At 44.2% G+C, this 20,694-nt stretch overlaps 1 protein-coding gene across 3 annotated transcripts in view; it reads left to right on the top strand.

Annotated features, from left to right (window-relative positions):
* The window catches only part of APOO (apolipoprotein O), an 80,079-nt gene that overhangs the window by 37,476 nt on the left and 21,909 nt on the right, over positions 1–20,694 (top strand). For 2 of the 3 annotated variants that reach the window (XM_025372162.1, XM_025372163.1), the window contains exons 5-7: positions 390–485; positions 16,669–16,760; positions 19,310–19,390. In XM_025372162.1, coding sequence (XP_025227947.1) covers positions 390–485; positions 16,669–16,760; positions 19,310–19,390 — 269 coding nt within the window. Of the gene's footprint in view, positions 1–389; positions 486–16,668; positions 16,761–19,309; positions 19,491–20,694 lie in introns of those variants that run through there. The other variant, XM_025372161.1, reaches the window with a different exon arrangement.

The raw sequence follows: 20,694 nt of genomic DNA, 5'->3' as shown, positions 1-20,694 counted from the left end.
AAGTTAGCCGGGTGAGGTGGTGGGCGCCTGGAATCCCAGCTACTCGAGGCTGAGGCAGGAGAATCGCTTGAACTCGGGAGGCAGAGGTTGCTGTGAGCTGAGATCATACCATTGCACTCCAGCCTGGGCAACAAGAGCAAAACTGCATCTCAAAAAAAAAAAAAAAAAAAGAAAAGAAAATTGGACACTTGTTATGTGAATAGTAAATCTTGTTTATATGTTACATAAAAAGAATATGTTGAAAAGAAGTACAGTAGCAGAATGCAGAGAATATGTGATTTGAAAAGCCCTTGATATTATATATACATATTATATACTGTATAAGACTTTTTGTTTTGTTTTTTAATGAGAAATTTATGGAACTGCTTCCTGGTCTAATTCTATTGTAGACAGCTATGATTATCTCCAAAATGCACCTCCTGGATTTTTTCCAAGACTTGGTGTTATTGGTTTTGCTGGCCTTATTGGACTCCTTTTGGCTAGAGGTAGGTGCAATTTTGTGGGTTTAACAGTCAGCTCATAAAGCAGAGATAGAATATATGTTTCATTCTTTCCCTTCATTTACCAGGTTTCAGAATAATGAGTTGGTTCCTAAATATGGCTTTCTTAATGTATAATTGATACGGTTATCATATTTGATTTTAAACATAAATAGAAATTGTATAATCTTGGTAAAAAAAAGAAGTTATCCTTTATAGGCACATTTACTTGATCAAATCTCTATTGTTCTTCGGTCCAAAAAGAGCAAAATTTTAAAGTCTTTCACACCTGAGAAACTGTTCCTAAACATTTCACTATTAAGATCAGGCTATATTAATCACAGTAATTACGGCAGTGATTTAATAGAGATTTTATTACCTTCTTGATTTGTCATGACTTCAGTCAGTGATGACAAAAACTTTAAAAATGCTTAAAATTAAATGCTAACAAATGCCAACTTAAAAGTATTACTGTACTGCTAAATTATAAAATATCTATAGGAAATAAAGGCTGATAAAATACTTTGCTATGATGAGATGAGTTTGTTATGAACTACTTGAAGTTTCACTGGTTGGAAACTTAATGTTTATGGTATAAAATTCTGACGTTACCATCGTTCCTAATGAAGAAAGTTTATGAACCCTGTAATCAGACCGCAGTAAAAGAACCATAGAGACTAGTTTGGTCCCTGTATTAGTTTGTTTTGCATTGCTCTAAAGGAATATCTGAGGCTGGGTAATTATAAAGAGGTGCTGGGCATGGCGACTCACACCTGTAATTCCAGCACTTTGGGAGGCCGAGGCAGGCGAATCACAAGGTCAGGAGATCGAGACCATCCTGGCTAACACGGTGAAACCCCGTCTCTACTAAAAATACAAAAAAATTAGCCGGGCGTGATGGCGGGCGCCTGTAGTCCCAGCTACTTGGGATGCTGAGGCAGGAGAATGGCGTGAACCTGGGGGGCGGGGCTTTCAGTGAGCTGAGATCGAGCCACTGCACTCCAGCCTGGGTGACAGTGCGAGACTCCATCTCAAAAAAAAAAAAAAAGAAAAGCGGTTTATTTGGCTCACAGTTCTGTAAGCTGTACAAGAAGCATGGCATCAGCATCTATTTCTGTTGAGGGCTTCAGAAAGCTTCCAATCGTGGTGGAAGGCAAAGGGGGAGCAGGTGTGTCACATGGTGAGGGAGGGAGCTAGAGAGATGCCAGGCTCTTTTAAACAACCAGCCCTCGTGTGAACTAACAGAGTGAGAAATTACTCTTTACCACTGGGAGGGCACCAAGCCATTCATGTGGGATCCACCCCCATGACCCAAACACCTCCCAGCATGGGGATTCACATTTCAACATGAGATTTGGAGGATAGAATCATTAAAACTGTATCAGTCCTATTCCTCCAATTTAAAAAATCTTCCCTCTACATGCAATAGTTGTTACTTTAGTTTAGTTTAGTTTGAGATAGAATCTTGCTCTGTCGCCCAGGCTGGAGTGCAGTGGCACAATCTCAGCTCACTGCACGCTCCACCTCCTGGATTCAAATGATTCTCCTGCCTCAACCTCCCAAGTAGCTGGGATTATAGATGTGCACCACCACGCCCAACTAATTTTTGTATTTTTAGTAGAGATGGGGTTTCATCGTGTTGGCCAGGCTGGTCTCCAACTCCTGACCTCAAGTGATTGGCTTGCCTCAATGTCCCAAAGTGCTGGGATTACAGGTGTGAGCTACCACGCCCAGCCTTATTTTATTTTTTTAAGTTGATTTCTTTTTTGAGACAGGGTCTCACTCTGTCACCCAGGCTGGAGTGCAGTGGTGTGATCATAGCTCACTGCAGCCTGGACCTCCTGGGCTCAAGTGATCCTCTCACCTCAGCCTTTCAAGTAGCTGGGATTACAGGCGCCTGCCACCATGCCCAGGTAATTTTTGTATTTTTAGTAGAGACGGGGTTTCACTATGTTGCCCAGGCTGGTCTTGAACTCCTGAACTCAAGCCATCCACCTCCCTTGGTGCCCCCCAAAGTGCTGGGATTATAGGCATGAGCTGCCGTGCCCTGCTAATGGCTGTTATTTTTTAATCTGGAGGGTAGACACTGCCCTGGTGGCGCTACCAGCTCACCTGTGAAAGCAACTCGTGTCACAGTCTTCATGCCCTCCTCCCGTCTCATGCAGAATATGTCAGAATTAAATTTCCAGCTTATTTTTTGTAATAAACGTATGAACTAACATTTTCCCCTAAACTTCTTTCACCTCATTTCTTGCAAAGCTGTTCAAAAGAGCATTCGGTCTTATTTAGATAGTGTTTGAGATTGATGAACATCCCAAGGCCAGGGTGTTGGGATTTCAGCTATTGTTAGGGAGATAGGAATGTAGAAGTGAGTGAGAGGAGCTTCCCCCTCCCTCTCCGTGGTTAGAGCGTGGCCCTAGGGAAGTCTTCCAGGTCCAAAGAAAACTTTTTCTGTGCTGTGGGTACGTTCCTACAGTGCCAAGAGTTTGTCCCCGGCACACCCACTAGGGTGACCATCCTAAGGAGGATTGGAGATCGTGCTCTCCTGGCCAGAGCAGCAGCATGAGGATATCTGCTACAGTGGGTCCTAGTTCTCTGATTTTGTTTGTTTCTATCTCTCTTCTTCCTTTTCCTGGGGAGAGCTTGGTAGTATTAAAATAATTTGACACCTTAGTTCTTTTTCACAAATATTTCATGCAGCCACGCACACACACATGTGCACTAGCAGGTCTTTTCCCCTGAGCTCTGGGTATAGAAAGGCCTGAGGTGAGTAGCATCAGAGGGGTTCACCAAGCAGGATGAGTGGGGTGGTAGGGATGTCTGTGGGTAGCCAGAGTGGTTTGCAGGCCCCTCCAGGTGGATGGTCCCTTTTGAGGGCAGCAGCAGGATGGGTGGGTGCAGAAGGTCCCTCCTGATGGGGTTCCTTTTTTTTTTTTTTGAGACAGAGTCTTGCTCTGTCATCCAGGCTGGAGTGCAGTGGTATGATCTCAGGCTCACCACAACCCCGCCTCCTGGGTTCAGGTGATTCTTCTGCCTCAGCCTCCCAAGTAGCCGGGACTACAGGCGTGCACCACCATGCCTGGCTAATTTTTGTATTTTTAGTAGACACGAGGTTTCACCATGTTGACCAGGCTGGTCTTTGAACTCCTGACCTCAAGTGATCCTCCCGCCTCAGCCTCCCAAAGTGCTGGGATCATAGTTGCGAGCCACCATGCCCGGCCTGGTGGGGTTTCTTGAGCATATCTGCTAAGGTAGTCTGCTTCAGTTGATGAGGATTGCCATGACTGTGATGGTGACAAGAGGCTCTCAGAGAGGTGCATGGATGTTCATTCAGAGGAGGTGGGCCCAGCCGGACCACTCCAAGATGACACATGGTTGTTGACACTATTGTTGCTTTCTGGTGGCTCTCCCCAGCATTGGCACCAGTGGTTCCCCCTGCCCCTGGCAGTGCTGATAGTGACAACCCATACCACTGGCCTCTTGGGAGATGTGGGCATGGAAGTAGGGGCCAGGGAATATGATTACACCTCCTTCCTGAAGTTCTGGGGTCCCCAGCTCATTGTGTGAACCAGCAGGAGCTGGAGGCCCGAGAGCTGCCACTTCTTGGCTCTCCCTGGAGGAGTGAGAAATAACTGGGTGGCAGGTTGGCTGCTCTTTCCCTGGTCCTCACTTGGGTGAGCTGCTTCAAGTGGATGGGAGCAGGGGAGGAGCACTATGCAGGGTTATGACAGGCTTTTCTCTTCCAGGAGAATTACACCCTTTCAATTCACGCAACAGGATCAGGAGAGAAACAGTAAATCATTAATAGTCTAGGTTGATAATATTTGTATTCTCTTCAGCAACCCCAGTTCCATCTTTGGGGATTTGTCTGTTTAAAGTTTTAAAGCCAATAAGCAGCACTTATATGATTAGAACTATTTAAGGATTAACATACACATTCTGGCGGGGCACAGTGGCTCACACCTGTAATCCCAGCACTTCGGAGGGTCAAGGCGGATGAATCATCTGAGGTCAGGAGTTGAAAACCAACCTGGCCAACATGGTGAAACCCCACCTCTACTAAAAATATAAACATTAGCCAGGCATGGTGACTGGCGCCTGTAATCCTGGCTACTTGGGAGGTGAAAGCAGGAGAATCACTTGAACCCGGGAGGCAGAGGTTGCAGCAAGCCAAGATCGCACCATTGCACTCCAGCCTGAGCAACAGAGCGAGACCCCATTTCAAAAAAAAAAAAAAAAAAATCGGCCAGGTATGGTGGCTAACACCTGTAATCCCAGCACTTTGGGAGGCCGAGGCACGTGGATCACCTGAGGTCAGGAGTTCGAGACCAGACTGACCAACATAGTGAAATCCTGTCTCTACTAAAAATACAAAATTAGTTGGGCATGGTGGCGCATGCCTGTTATCCCAGATTCTTGGGAGGCTGAGGCAGGAGAATCACTTGAACCCAGGAGGTGGAGATTGCAGTGAGCCGAGATCGCACCATTGCACTCCAGCCTGGGCAGCAATAGCAAAACTCTATCAAAAAAAAAAAAAAAAAATCAATAACACACACATTCTGCTAACATCTATATGGGTCCCATGACAAAAACACTGTGCCTCTCAGTGGAGTCAAGGCCATGTGTATTTTCTAGTTTCATCCTCTACTGGTTTTTTAAACCTTATTCTCAGGTTTCTCCAAGTTCTGTGTCCTGCTATCTCTTCTGTCCATTCCCCTTGCTCCACAGCTCTATATCCTCCTACAATCTGGCCTGAGACTTCAACACAGTTCTTGTTTTGGGACTGGTCTTCTTCACACTTTCTTGGGTTTAAGCCCCCTTTTCCTGGGTTCCATGTCATCTTCTCCTTGGTTTACTCTGCCATGCTATCGAACTACATGCTTAAGTCACTTTCAAAAAAGCATGTGCAGGTATGCTTCCCAAGCATACCAAGTTGGAGGTAAACTTCCCAAGACCTTCCATGTCTGAAAATCACTTTCTGCCCTCATACCATGTGATAGTTTGGTTGGACACTGAATTTGTTTGCCATCGAAACTTTTCAAAGCCATGTATTCTAGCATCTGGCATTGTAGATGTGAGTCAATAGCCAGTCTGGATATTTGCTGCTTCTGAACAGGTGATATATTTTTTTTTTCTTCCTGGAAGCTTTGAAGATCTTCTGTGAATCTTTAGTGTTCTGGATTTCTGTGGTGTTGTGACTAGATAGAGGTCTTTTCTTTTTTTTTGAGACAGAGTCTCACTCTGTCGCCCAGGCTAGAGTGCACTGTCACAATCTCCACTCACTGCAACCTCCTCCACCTCTGGGTTCAAGTGATTCTCGTGCTTCAGCCTCCCGATTAGCTGGGATTACAGGCATGCACCACCATGCCTGGCTAATTTTTGTGTTTTTAGTAGACACGGGGTTTCACCATGTTGGCCAGGCTGGTCTTGAACTCCTGACCTCCAGTGATCCACCCGCGTCAGCCTCCCAAAGTGCTGGGATTACAGGCATGAGCCACCGCGCCCGGCCTTGGATATAGGTGTTTTCATTCTTGCTTAAACAATATGGTGGCTTGCAGCATCCAGCTGAAGGAAAGTATCTTATTTTCCTCCCTCCCTCCCTCCTTCTTTCTATCCTTCCCTTCCCTTTCCTTTTCCCTTCCCCTTCCCGAGAGATGGTCTCACTCTGTCACCCAGGTTGTAGTGCAGTGGCATGATCAAGGATCACTGCAGTCTTGACCTCCCCAGGCTCAAGCAATCCTCCCATGTCAGCCTCCTGAGTAGCTGTGACTATAGGTGTGCACCACCACGCCTGACTAATTTTTGTATTTTTTGTGGAGACCAGGTGTCACCATGTTGCCCAGGCTGGTCTCAAACTCCTGAGCTCAAGTAGTCTTCCTTCCTCAGCCTCCCAAAGTGCTAGGATTACAGGCATGAGCCACTACACCCAGCCTATCTTGTGTATCTTTGAAAATTTACTCTCATTCTTTTTCCTTCCTCAACTCATTAATTAGCAATTGGGTTATTTAAAAGGACCCTATGCGTCTCTTATATTTTCTTGATTACTTTATTTTGTTCCTTTTGAATTTTTTTTTGCTTTGGTCATTTCCAAGAGCTCCTTCCTGTTCTTTGAATGTTCTTTTTTTCATAGAATTCTTTTTTATTTTAATGTAGTGGCTTTTAAAATTTATTTGATGATACTTAGTAATAGGTTTATTTTTGTTTTGAAATTCTGTTTCCTGTGGGGTCTTTTTTTTTTTTTCTTTGGGCTTGTCTTGGTCTTTCTCCTTTATGCTTCAGGCTTTCCACAAATGACTGGTGATTCTGGGTTATCCAGTCATGTTTCAAAGTGAGGCAGCTGAAATGCTAATAAGAACTCTCACCTGTAATCCCAGCACTTTGGGAGGCTGAGGCGGGAGTATCATCTGAGGTCAGGAGTTCAAGACCAGCCTGGCCAACATGGCAAAACCCCATCTCTACTAAAAATACAAAAAATAGCCAGGTGTGGTGGAGGGTGTTTGTAATCCCAGCTACTCAGGAGGCTGAGGCTGGAGAATCGCTGGAACCCAGGAGGTGGAGGTTGCAGTGAGCTGAGATGGCGCCACTGCACTCCAGCCTGGGCAACAGAGTGAGACTTCATCTCAAAAAAAAAAAAAAAAAAAGAACTCCCTGTCCATACATGGGACCCACTGACAGGCAGGTTCTACCTCAGGGGAGCTGGACAGGAAGTGACCATATACGAGGGTGCCAGTGTGAGGAGGGCTTTACTCTCAGGCACTGACATACTCACCCCTTCCAGCTCTCTTGGTTCTCAGCAGGAAATCCATGGTGTTTCTTTAGTGATACCCTGCCCCTACTGTTTTAACTCTTTTTTTTTTTTTTGAGACAGGATCTTGCTTTGCCACCCAGTGTGTTAAGCCATTCTTGCATTGCTATAACCTAACACTGGGTAATTTATAAAGAAAAGAGGTTTATTTGGCTCACAGTTCTGCAGGCTGTACAGGAAGCCTGGCACCAGCATCTCCTCGGCTTCTGGTGAGGCCTTGCGCTGCTTACAATCATGGTGGAAGGCAAAGGGGGAGCTGGTGTCTCACATGGCAAGAGTGCAACCAAGAGAAAGAGGTGGGGGAGGTGTCACACATTTTTAAACAACCAGATCTCAAGAGAACTCACTGTTGCACATGGACAGCACCAAGGGAATGGCATTAAACCATCTGTGAGAAATCCACCTTCATGATCCAGTCAGGTCCCACCAGGCCCCACCTCCAACATTGGGGATTACAGTTTAATATGAGATTCAGAGGGAACAACATCCAAATTATTACCCAGTCTAGAGTGCAGTGGCATAGACACTGCTCACAGCAGCCTTGAACTCCTGGTCTCAAGCAATCCTCCTGCCTCAATCTCCTGAGAAACTAGGACCACAGGCCCATGCCACCACACCTGATAATTTTTTAATTTTTGTAGAGATGTGGTCTCCTTAAGTTGCCCAGGCTCGTCTCAAACTCTTAGGCTCAGTCAGTCCTCCCACCTCAGCCTCCCAAAGTGCTGGGATTGCAGGTGTGAGCCACTGCATCTGGCTCACTTTTTTTTTTTTTAAAAGAAATATAGGGGGCTAGGCATACTGGCTCACGCCTGTAATCCCAGCACTTTGGGAGGCTGAGGCAGGTGGATTGCTTGAGCTCAGGAGTTCAAGACCAGCCTGGGCAATGTGAGGAAACCCCGTATCTACAAAAACTACAACAAAAAAAAAAAATTAGCCAGGCATGATGGCTTGCACCTCTAGTCCCACCTACTTGAGGGACTGAGGCAGGAAGATAGTTTGAACCTGGGAGGTCGAGGCTGCAGTGAGCCATGATTGTGTCACTGCATTCCAGCCTGGGAGACCAAGTGAGACCCTCTCTCAACAGAAAAGAAATGGAGACGGAGTCTCGCTATGTTACTCCAGCTGGTCTCAATTCCTGGCCTCAAGCAATCCTTATGCCTTGACCTCCCAAAGTGCTAGGATTACAGATGTGAGCCACCGTGTCCAGTAACCCTGCCCCTTTTTAACATTTTGACCTGGTGTGACTTCCTGGCCAGGGGTAGTTTTGTACTGGGATGGCATAGGGGAAGCAAGGGCCGTGCTGGTCCCTGCATCGGACTTGCGTTTGTCCTGTCCCCCTGTCTTGCCCCCTGGTTGCCATCTCCACTCCCCACAGTACCTGCCGTCTCTGGATCTGGAATCTCCCTGGGGCTGCCTGGGACAGATCCGCTCCCTCTGAGGCCGCACTCCTCAAGATTTCAAGATTTCAAGATTTCAAGGCAGTGTGTCCTCTTATTTCCATTCACTCTCCATTTTCTGAAAATTGATTGACACTTCCTGTCTGCCAGTGGCCCCTCCACACATTTTCTCTTCATAGTGGATTTATTAATGTTTTTTCCTTTTTTTTTTTTTTTTTTTTGAGATGGAGTCTCGCTCTGCCACCCAGGCTGGAGTGCAGTGGCCCACAGTCTCTGCTCACTGCAAGCTCCGCCTCCTGGGTTCACGCCATTCTCCTGCCTCAGCCTCCTAAGTAGCTGGGACTACAGGTGCCCACCACCACGCCCAGCTAATTTTTTTGGTATTTTTTTTAGTAGAGACAGGGTTTCACCATGTTAGCCAGGATGGTCTCGATCTCCTGACCTTGTGATCCACCCACCTCGACCTCCCAAAGTGCTGGGATTACAGGCATGAGCCACCACGCCTGGCTTATTAATGTTTTTTCTTACTGTTTTTTTAACAGGGTTGCAGAAAGGGGAGAAGAGGAACGCTTGTGTTTAATATTTAAATAGGAAGCCAGACTGCTGTAAAAGAACATAAACCCTAGAAACCAAAATACTCATTTGTTTGTTTTTAAAACGATCTTTTTTTCTGCTCTCTTAGGGAAAAAAAGGTGTTCTCTTGAAAATACTTGGTGCTGAGTGAAAGAAGCCAGTCACAAAGGACCATATATTTACTGCATGATTCCATTTATATGAAATATCCAGAGGGCTGGGCGCAGTGGCTTACACCTGTAATCTCAGCACTTTGGGAGGCTGTGGCGGGTGGATCACCTGAGGTCAGGAGTTCGAGACCAGCCTGGCCAACATGGCGAAACCCCATCTCTACTAAAAATACAAAATTAGCAGGGCGTGGTGGTGTGTGCCTGTAGCCCCAGCTACTCGAGAGGCTGAGGTAGGAGAATTGCCTGAACCCGAGAGGCAGAGGTTGCAGTGAGCCAAGATTGCACCATTGCACTACAGCCTGGGTGACAAGCAAAACTCTCAAAAAAAAAAAAAAAAGAAAGAAATATCCAGAGTAGGCAAACATAAAGAGATAGAAAGTATATCAGTGGTTGCCTAGGGCTGGACAGTACAGGGGAGTTGAGGAGTGACTGCTAATGGGTTTCTTTTGGTGATTTATGAAAAAGCTGTAAAATTAATTGTAATGATGGTTACAAACCTCTGTCAATATACTAAAAGCCATTGAACTGTACTTTAAATGGGTGAATGTGAATTTTATCTCAATAAAGCTGTGCAAAAGCGTTTTGGTGCACACGACTTTATTTGGCACATTCTTTCAGTTTAGGACCAAAGAAATCTTATTCATTGGTGGGGTTATTTTGGTTTTGTTGTTTGGGTTTCTTTTTTTTTTTTTTTTTTTTAATTTATTTATTATTATTATACTGTAAGTTGTAGGGTACATGTGCATAACGTGCAGGTTTGTTACATATGTATACTTGTGCCTTGTTGGTGTGCTGCACCCATCAACTTGTCATTTACATCAGGTATAACTCCCAATGCAATCCCTCCCCCCTCCCCCCTCCCCATGATAGGCCCCGGTGTGTGATGTTCCCCTTCCCGAGTCCAAGTGATCTCATTGTTCAGTTCCCACCTATGAGTGAGAACATGCGGTGTTTGGTTTTCTGTTCTTGTGATAGTTTGCTAAGAATGATGGATTCCAGCTGCATCCATGTCCCTACAAAGGACACAAACTCATCCTTTTTTATGGCTGCATAGTATTCCATGGTGTATATATGCCACATTTTCTTAATCCAATCTGTCACTGATGGACATTTGGGTTGATTCCAAGTCTTTGCTATTGTGAATAGTGCTGCAATAAACATACGTGTGCATGTGTCTTTATAGCAGCATAATTTATAATCCTTTGGGTATATACCCAGTAATGGGATGGCTGGGTCATATGGTACATCTAGTTCTAGATCCTTGAGGAATCGCCATACTGTTTTCCATAATGGTTGAACTAGTTTACAATCCCACCAACAGTGTAAAAGTGTTCCTATTTCTCCACATCCTCTCCAGCACCTGTTGTTTCCTGACTTTTTAATGATCGCCATTCTAACTGGTGTGAGATGGTATCTCATTGTGGTTTTGATTTGCATTTCTCTGATGGCCAGTGATGATGAGCATTTTTTCATGTGTTTGTTGGCTGTATGAATGTCTTCTTTTGAGAAATGTCTATTCATATCCTTTGCCCACTTTTTGATGAGGTTGTTTGTTTTTTTCTTGTAAATTTGTTTGAGTTCTTTGTAGGTTCTGGATATTAGCCCTTTGTCAGATGAGTAGATTGCAAAAATTGTCTCCCATTCTGTAGGTTGCCTGTTCACTCTGATGGTAGTTTCTTTTGCTGTGCAGAAGCTCTTTAGTTTAATGAGATCCCATTTGTCAATTTTGGCTTTTGCTGCCGTTGCTTTTGGTGTTTTAGACATGAAGTCTTTGCCCATGCCTATGTCCTGAATGGTACTACCTAGGTTTTCCTCTAGGATTTTTATGGTATTAGGTCTTACATTTAAGTCTCTAATCCATCTTGAATTAATTTTCGTATAAGGAGTAAGGAAAGGATCCAGTTTCAGCTTTCTACTTATGGCTAGCCAATTTTCCCAGCACCATTTATTCAATAGGGAATCCTTTCCCCATTTCTTGTTTCTCTCAGGTTTGTCAAAGATCAGATGGCTGTAGATGTGTGGTATTATTTCTGAGGACTCTGTTCTGTTCCATTGGTCTATATCTCTGTTTTGGTACCAGTACCATGCTGTTTTGGTTACTGTAGCCTTGTAGTATAGTTTGAAGTCAGGTAGCGTGATGCCTCCAGCTTTGTTCTTTTGACTTAGGATTGTCTTGGAGATGCGGGCTCTTTTTTGGTTCCATATGAACTTTAAAGCAGTTTTTTCCAATTCTGTGAAGAAACTCATTGGTAGCTTGATGGGGATGGCATTGAATCTATAAATTACCTTGGGCAGTATGGCCATTTTCACGATATTGATTCTTCCTATCCATGAGCATGGTATGTTCTTCCATTTGTTTGTGTCCTCTTTTATTTCACTGAGCAGTGGTTTGTAGTTCTCCTTGAAGAGGTCCTTTACATCCCTTGTAAGTTGGATTCCTAGGTATTTGATTCTCTTTGAAGCAATTGTGAATGGAAGTTCATTCATGATTTGGCTCTCTGTTTGTCTGTTACTAGTGTATAAGAATGCTTGTGATTTTTGCACATTAATTTTGTATCCTGAGACTTTGCTGAAGTTGCTTATCAGCTTAAGGAGATTTTGGGCTGAGACAATGGGGTTTTCTAAATATACAATCATGTCATCTGCAAAGAGGGACAATTTGACTTCTTCTTTTCCTAACTGAATACCCTTGATTTCTTTCTCTTGCCTGATTGCCCTAGCCAGAACTTCCAACACTATGTTGAATAGGAGTGGTGAGAGAGGGCATCCCTGTCTTGTGCCAGTTTTCAAAGGGAATTTTTCCAGTTTTTGCCCATTCAGTATGATATTGGCTGTGGGTTTGTCATAAATAGCTCTTATTATTTTGAGGTACGTTCCATCAATACCGAATTTATTGAGCGTTTTTAGCATGAAGGGCTGTTGAATTTTGTCAAAAGCCTTTTCTGCATCTATTGAAATAATCATGTGGTTCTTGTCTTTGGTTCTGTTTATATGCTGGATTATGTTTATTGATTTGCGAATGTTGAACCAGCCTTGCATCCCAGGGATGAAGCCCACTTGATCATGGTGGATAAGCTTTTTGATGTGTTGCTGAATCCGGTTTGCCAGTATTTTATTGAGGATTTTTGCATCGATGTTCATCAGGGATATTGGTCTAAAATTCTCTTTTTTTGTTGTATCTCTGCCAGGCTTTGGTATCAGGATGATGTTGGCCTCATAAAATGAGTTAGGGAGGATTCCCTCTTTTTCTATTGATTGGAATAGTTTCAGAAGGAATGGTACCAACTCCTCCTTGTACCTCTGGTAGAATTCAGCTGTGAATCCATCTGGTCCTGGACTTTTTTTGGTTGGTAGGCTATTAATTGTTGCCTCAATTTCAGAGCCTGCTATTGGTCTATTCAGGGATTCAACTTCTTCCTGGTTTAGTCTTGGAAGAGTGTAAGTGTCCAGGAAATTATCCATTTCTTCTAGATTTTCCAGTTTATTTGCGTAGAGGTGTTTATAGTATTCTCTGATGGTAGTTTGTATTTCTGTGGGGTCGGTGGTGATATCCCCTTTTTCATTTTTAATTGCGTCGATTTGATTCTTCTCTCTTTTCTTCTTTATTAGTCTTGCTAGTGGTCTGTCAATTTTGTTGATCTTTTCAAAAAACCAACTCCTGGATTCATTGATTTTTTGGAGGGTTTTTTGTGTCTCTATCTCCTTCAGTTCTGCTCTGATCTTAGTTATTTCTTGCCTTCTGCTAGCTTTGGAATGTGTTTGCTCTTGCTTCTCTAGTTCTTTTAATTGCGATGTTAGAGTGTCAATTTTAGATCTTTCCTGCTTTCTCTTGTGGGCATTTAGTGCTATAAATTTCCCTCTACACACTGCTTTAAATGTGTCCCAGAGATTCTGGTATGTTGTATCTTTGTTCTCATTGGTTTCAAAGAACATCTTTATTTCTGCCTTCATTTCGTTATGTACCCAGTAGTCATTCAGGAGCAGGTTGTTCAGTTTCCATGTAGTTGAGCGGTTTTGATTGAGTTTCTTAGTCCTGAGTTCTAGTTTGATTGCACTGTGGTCTGAGAGACAGTTTGTTATAATTTCCGTTCTTGTACATTTGCTGAGGAGTGCTTTACTTCCAATTACGTGGTCAATTTTGGAGTAAGTACGATGTGGTGCTGAGAAGAATGTATATTCTGTTGATTTGGGGTGGAGAGTTCTATAGATGTCTATTAGGTCTGCTTGCTGCAGAGATGAGTTCAATTCCTGGATATCCTTGTTCACTTTCTGTCTCGTTGATCTGTCTAATGTTGACAGTGGAGTGTTGAAGTCTCCCATTATTATTGTATGGGAGTCTAAGTCTCTTTGTAAGTCTCTAAGGACTTGCTTTATGAATCTGGGTGCTCCTGTATTGGGTGCATATATATTTAGGATAGTTAGCTCTTCCTGTTGAATTGATCCCTTTACCATTATGTAATGGCCTTCTTTGTCTCTTTTGATCTTTGATGGTTTAAAGTCTGTTTTATCAGAGACTAGTATTGCAACCCCCGCTTTTTTTTGTTCTCCATTTGCTTGGTAAATCTTCCTCCATCCCTTTATTTTGAGCCTATGTATGTCTCTGCGTGTGAGATGGGTCTCCTGAATACAGCAGACTGATGGGTCTTGACTCTTTATCCAGTTTGCCAGTCTGTGTCTCTTAATTGGAGCATTTAGTCCATTTACATTTAAGGTTAAGATTGTTATGTGTGAACTTGATCCTGCCATTATGATATTAACTGGTTATTTTGCTCATTAGTTGATGCAGTTTCTTTCTAGCCTCGATGGTCTTTACATTTTGGCATGTTTTTGAGATGGCTGGTACCGGTTGTTCCTTTCCATGTTTAGTACTTCCTTCAGGGTCTCTTGTAAGGCAGGCCTAGTGGTGACAAAATCTCTAAGCATTTGCTTATCTGTAAAGGATTTTATTTCTCCTTCACTTATGAAACTTAGTTTGGCTGGATATGAAATTCTGGGTTTAAAATTCTTTTCTTTAAGAATGTTGAATATTGGCCCCCACTCTCTTCTGGCTTGTAGAGTTTCTGCCGAGAGATCTGCTGTGAGTCTGATGGGCTTCCCTTTGTGGGTAACCCGACCTTTCTCTCTGGCTGCCCTTAAGATTTTTTCCTTCATTTCAACTTTGGTGAATCTGGCAATTATGTGTCTTGGAGTTGCTCTTCTCGAGGAGTATCTTTGTGGCGTTCTCTGTATTTCCTGGATTTGAATGTTGGCCTGCCCTACTAGGTTGGGGAAGTTCTCCTGGATGATATCCTGAAGAGTGTTTTCCAACTTGCTTCCATTTTCCCCCTCACTTTCAGGCACCCCAATCAGACGTAGATTTGGTCTTTTTACATAATCCCATACTTCTTGCAGGCTTTGTTCATTTCTTTTTCTTCTTTTTTCTTTTGGTTTCTCTTCTCGCTTCATTTCATTCATTTGATCCTCAATTGCTGATACTCTTTCTTCCAGTTGATCGAGTCGGTTACTGAAGCTTGTGCATTTGTCACGTATTTCTCGTGTCATGGTTTTCATCTCTTTCATTTCGTTTATGACCTTCTCTGCATTAATTAGTCTAGCCGTCAATTCTTCCACTTTTTTTTCAAGATTTTTAGTTTCTTTGCGCTGGGTACGTAATTCCTCCTTTAGCTCTGAGAAATTTGATGGACTGAAGCCTTCTTCTCTCATCTCGTCAAAGTCATTCTCCGTCCAGCTTTGATCCGTTGCTGGCGATGAGCTGCGCTCCTTTGCCGGGGGAGATGCGCTCTTATTTTTGAATTTCCAGCTTTTCTGCCCTGCTTTTTCCCCATCTTTGTGGTTTTATCTGCCTCTGGTCTTTGATGATGGTGATGTACTGATGGGGTTTTGGTGTAGGTGTCCTTCCTGTTTGATAGTTTTCCTTCTAACAGTCAGGACCCTCAGCTGTAGGTCTGTTGGAGATTGCTTGAGGTCCAGTCCAGACCCTGTTTGCCTGGGTATCAGAATCAGAGGCTGCAGAAGATAGAATATTTCTGAACAGCGAGTGTACCTGTCTGATTCTTGCTTTGGAAGCTTCCTCTCAGGGGTGTACTCCACCCTGTGAGGTGTGGGGTGTCAGACTGCCCCTAGTGGGGGATGTCTCCCAGTTAGGCTACTCAGGGGTCAGGGACCCGCTTGAGCAGGGAGTCTGTCCCTTCTCAGATCTCAACCTCCGTGTTGGGAGATCCACTGCTCTCTTCAAAGCTGTCAGACAGAGTCGTTTGCGTCTGCAGAGGTGTCTGCTGCTTTGTTATTGTTTACTGTGCCCTGCCCCCAGAGGTGGAGTCTACAGAGACAGGCAGGTTTCCTTGAGCTGCTGTGAGCTCCACCCAGTTCGAGCTTCCCAGCAGCTTTGTTTACCTACTTAAGCCTCAGCAATGGCAGGCGCCCCTCCCCCAGCCTCGCTGCTGCCTTGCTGGTAGATCACAGACTGCTGTGATAGCAATGAGGGAGGCTCCGTGGGTGTGGGACCCTCCCGGCCAGGTGTGGGATATGATCTCCTGGTGTGCCTGTTTGCTCAAAGCGCAGTATTGGGGTGGGAGTTACCCGATTCTCCAGGTGTTGTGTGTCTCAGTTCCCCTGGCTAGGAAAAGGGATTCCCTTCCCCCTTGCGCTTCCCAGGTGAGGCAATGCCTCGCCCTGCTTCAGCTCTCGCTGGTCGGGCTGCAGCAGCTGACCAGTACCGATCCTCCGGCACTCCCCAGTGAGATGAACCCAGTACCTCAGTTGAAAATGCCGAAATCACCGGTCTTCTGTGTCGCTGGCGCTGGAAGTTGAAGACTGGAGCTGCTCCTATTCGGCCATCTTGCTCCGCCCCCCTCTGTTGTTTGGGTTTCTTAAGAGACACGGTCTTGCTCTGTCACCCAGGCTGGAGTGCAGAGTGTGATCATAGCTCATTGTAACTTCGAACTCCTGGGCTCAAGGAATCCTCCCACCTCAGCCTCCCAAGTAGTTAGGACTATAGGCGCACACTACCACGCCTGGCTAATTTTTTTATTTTAACTTCTGTAGATACAGGATCTGACTATGTTGCCCAGGCTGGTGTCAAACTCCTGGCCTCAAGTTATCCTCCCGCCTTGGCCTCCCAAAGCTTTTGGATTACAGGCGTGAGCCACTGTGCCTGGCCTCGTTCCGTGTTAAATGGATAAGGTAAATTGTGATGGTGAGGATAATGAATCATCTGATGGCGTGTACAACCTTTTATTTATTAGGTTCAAAAATAAAGAAGCTAGTGTATCCGCCTGGTTTCATGGGATTAGCTGCCTCCCTCTATTATCCACAACAAGCCATCGTGTTTGCCCAGGTAAGAGAAACTCTGTAATCCCTGATGTCCCTCATTCTTGTTTGTGTGTGTATGAATCTGACGCTTAATTTTATTTTATTTTGCAGTTCTTATAACACCAGACTAAAATTTGTTTGTACATATAGGTGAATACAGCAAATTTAAATTATTTCCTCCACTATATGTCTCAGTTCTGGTCCTTCTTCCAGTAATGCCAGTGTTCACAGAATTTGAACACGAATTTGCATGATTGTTTGAATATTCATCAGCAAAAATTTAAGATAAATTTTTTGTATACTTACATGAAAGTCTACAGACTCAAATTCCAAAGCTGATAATTATGGGTCACTCAGTTTATGCGTGTCCAGTCACAACCTGCTCTTGTTGGTATTGTAGACACAGACTGCTCTGACCTCCTCTACTCCCTGGTACTGGTGCCCTTGCTTTCCTTGCTGGGGACTTTGGGGACTGTAATCCCCTCTGCTGGGAGTGCCCTTTTCGGGGCTTTCAATTGACTGCTCCTTTCTTACCCTTGAAGCCTCAGTCTTATGGTACCCTGGCAGGCAGGTCGATCACAGTGGCAGGCAACATGGATAAAGTTGTACCACCGATTCTCAAAGTGCATTACCAGACCAGAAGCAGCAGCATCACCTGAGAACTTGTTAGAAATGCAAACTCTCAGGCCCCACCCCAGACTGGCTAAATCAGAAGCTCTGGGAATAAGGGCCAGCAGTCTGTGTTTTAGCAAGCCCTCCGGTGGTTTGTTATTAATGCCTATGTTGTTTGAGAACCACTGATGGAGACCAGTAGGTAGTCTGAAAAGGGTGATACCTGGAGTTAGTGGAACGCTAGAGATGGTGTCCCTCAGAAACTGGTAAGAGCAAGGCAGGCTCTAGGTTTTGAGGTCCTGGGCAGATTGTGGACACAGGGACTTTAGTTGCTCGAACTACTACATCACCTGGAAACTCAGTTCCAGGAGCAGACAGCAGTGCAGTCACCCGAATTGGACTCTGAGCCAGACTGAACTGAGACTGCGCTCCCTTGGTTGTTCATGACAGAATTGAGTCCAGATTCCTAAAGTGGGCTACAGTTGTATGTGGGAGTCCAGTGGCCCCAGCTCAGGGAGCTTGATGGCTTTGGTGACAAATACCAATACTTGCCAGCATTTGCTCAACATTGTTTGTAACAGTCCTGGAGGCAGATAGTTAATGCTTCTGTCCCTGCTCCAGCCCCAGGTCAGGAACAGTGAGTAACATCTTCCAGCCCTAGATATAAAAATAATGAAACATTATTTCAGCCTGTTATGGTTTAAGCAGTAAATGGCTAGAGTGGAGAGGGTGAACTTGGTTGCTGGTTGAGAAGCCTATGTGGCTGTCTCCAGAGTAGGAGTCTTTTTTTTTTTTTTTTTGAGACGGAGTCTCGCTGTGTCTCCCAGGCTGGAGTGCAGTGGCGTGATCTCCTCACTGCAAGCTCCGCCTCCCGGGTTCACGCCATTCTCCCGCCTCAGCCTCCCAAGTAGCTGAGACTACAGGCGCCCGCCACCACGCCCGGCTAGTTTTTTGTATTTTTAGTAGAGACGGGGTTTCACCATGTTAGCCAGGATAGTCTCGATCTCCTGACCTCGTGATCCACCCGCCTCGGCCTCCCAAAGTGCTGGGATTACAGGCTTGAGCCACCGCGCCCGGCCTTTTTTTTTTTTTTTTTTAATTTCTTTCTATTTTAACTTTTAGCTTTAGGGGTACATGCGCAGGTTTGTTATTGTAAGTTGTGTGTCATGAGGGTTGGGTGTACAGATTATTTTGTTACCTGGTAATTAGACTAGTACCTGATGGGTAGTTTTTTGATCCTCGCCCTCTTCTCACCCTCCACCCTCAAGTAGGCCTTGGTCTCTGTTCCCTTCTTTGTGTCCATTTGTTGTCAAGGTTTAGTTCCCACTTACAAGTAAGAACATGTGGTATTTCGTTTTCTGTTCCTATGTTAGTTCACTTAAGATAATGGCCCCCAGCTCCATCCCTGTCCCTGCAAAGGACATGAGCTCATTCTTTTTGGCTGCATAGTATTTTGTGGTGTATAAGTACCACATTTTCTTTATCAAGATTACAGGTGTGGCCCACACCTGTAATCCCAGCACTTTGGGAGGCTGAGGCAGGTGGATCACCTGAGGCCAGGAGTTCGAGACCATGCTGACCAATGTGGTGAAACCCTGTCTCTACTAAGTACAAAAAATTAGCTGGGTGTGGTGGTGGGTACCTGTAATCCCAGCTACTTGGGAGGCTGAGGCAGGAGAATTGCTTGAACCCAGGAGGCAGAGGTTGCAGTGAGCCAAGATTGCGCCATTCCACTCCAGCCTGGGCAATGAGCGAAAACTCCATCTCAAAAAAAAAAAAAAATCTACCATTGATGGGCATTTAGGTTGATTCCATGTTTTGCTATTATGCATACTGCTATGATGAACATATGCATGCATATATCTTTATAGTAAAATGATTTATATTCCATCATTCCATTATTATTCCCAATAGTAGGGATTGCTGGGTCAAATGGTAAGATCTTTTCTATTTTGTTTCAAGGTCAGTGGGGAGAGATTATATGACTGGGGTTTACGAGGATATATAGTCATAGAAGATTTGTGGAAGGAGAACTTTCAAAAGGTGAGAAACATCTTTTTCATCTTCTTCCTTTTGGTTTAAATATGTGGTTTCTCTAGGGTTTTGTTAAATATTTGATAACCCTGTTGATTTATTGCTTTTTCTGTTTGCTTCTAGTTATGTCTCCAGCTCAGATTTTTCAGGTGACCTTCCTTGGTAGAGCAGTAGAACTTCTGAGCATTTGGTTATTATCAGCAGGGCCAAATAAGTGCTGACCATAAAATGCAATGCATTCCACCATAGTCTTAGACCATATTTTCCATTATAGTGTATTCATAGTTTCCTCCAAGTATAGCATATTATTTAAAAGTTTTATTGAAACTGAATTCAAAGGGAATGTACTGTGCTCCCAGGAAAAAGACATAATTGAGAGCCTCTTCCTCTTGGTTTTTCACTTATCATAAGTTCTGTTCTTTCCCTAGCACTGCCGTTTCTGTTTATCCCCCAGGCTTCTCAACTCAGCTGAGGGTGTGAGCCATGGTATGTTGAGGACTAGCTACCAGCTAAAGGCCACGTTCTCTGTGCTGTCTAGTACATGAGCAACAGAGGGAAGAAGTTGTGTAATTGCAAGAACTTGTCACCTTTCATCTCTTTTAGTGGCCACATAGCTGATTAAATCTTGCCTATGTTCGCTTGGAACATTCCCTTCCTCCCACTGATAAGGAAGAATGAGTAGAGGATAAGGTATCGTGTCTCTACTAAGCACTCAGAAGCACAGCCAGCTAAGGAAGAATTGGACTTCTTATATTAATATACCTTCTACATCACAAATTGAAGAAAATTCATTTTTCAATGAAAATACTTTTTTTTTTTTTGAGAAGGAGTCTCGTTCTGTCGCCCAGGCTGGAGTGCAGTGGCGCGATCTCGGCTCACTGCAAGCTCTGCCTCCCAGCTCCCAGGTTCACGCCATTCTCCTGGCTCAGCCTCCGGAGTAGCTGGGACTACAGGCGCCCGCCACCACGCCCGGCTAATTTTTTGTATTTTTTTAGTAGAGACGGGGTTTCACCGTGTTAGCCAGGATGGTCTCGATCTGACCTCCTGATCCGCCCGCCTCGGCCTCCCAAAGTGCTGGGATTACAGGCTTGAGCCACCGCGCCCGGCTGAAAATACTTTTTTAAAAAATATAAATGAGCTTCAAATCACTGAGAAGTTTAAAAATACATATAAATAACTATCTCAGAATTAAAATCCAGAATTTTGAACTGGGATTTGGAAGTAACAGAATAAATTATAAGCCCCCTTTATTATTTACATAAGTAATCTTCCAGTGAAATCTTTTTTTTTTTTTTTTTTTTTTTTTTTTTTTT

This window comes from Theropithecus gelada, chromosome X, assembly GCF_003255815.1.
Source record: "Theropithecus gelada isolate Dixy chromosome X, Tgel_1.0, whole genome shotgun sequence".
NCBI classification, from domain to species: domain Eukaryota; kingdom Metazoa; phylum Chordata; class Mammalia; order Primates; family Cercopithecidae; genus Theropithecus; species Theropithecus gelada.
Note: the sequence above shows the minus strand (reverse complement) of the source record. Positions and strands in the feature narration are given on the sequence as shown.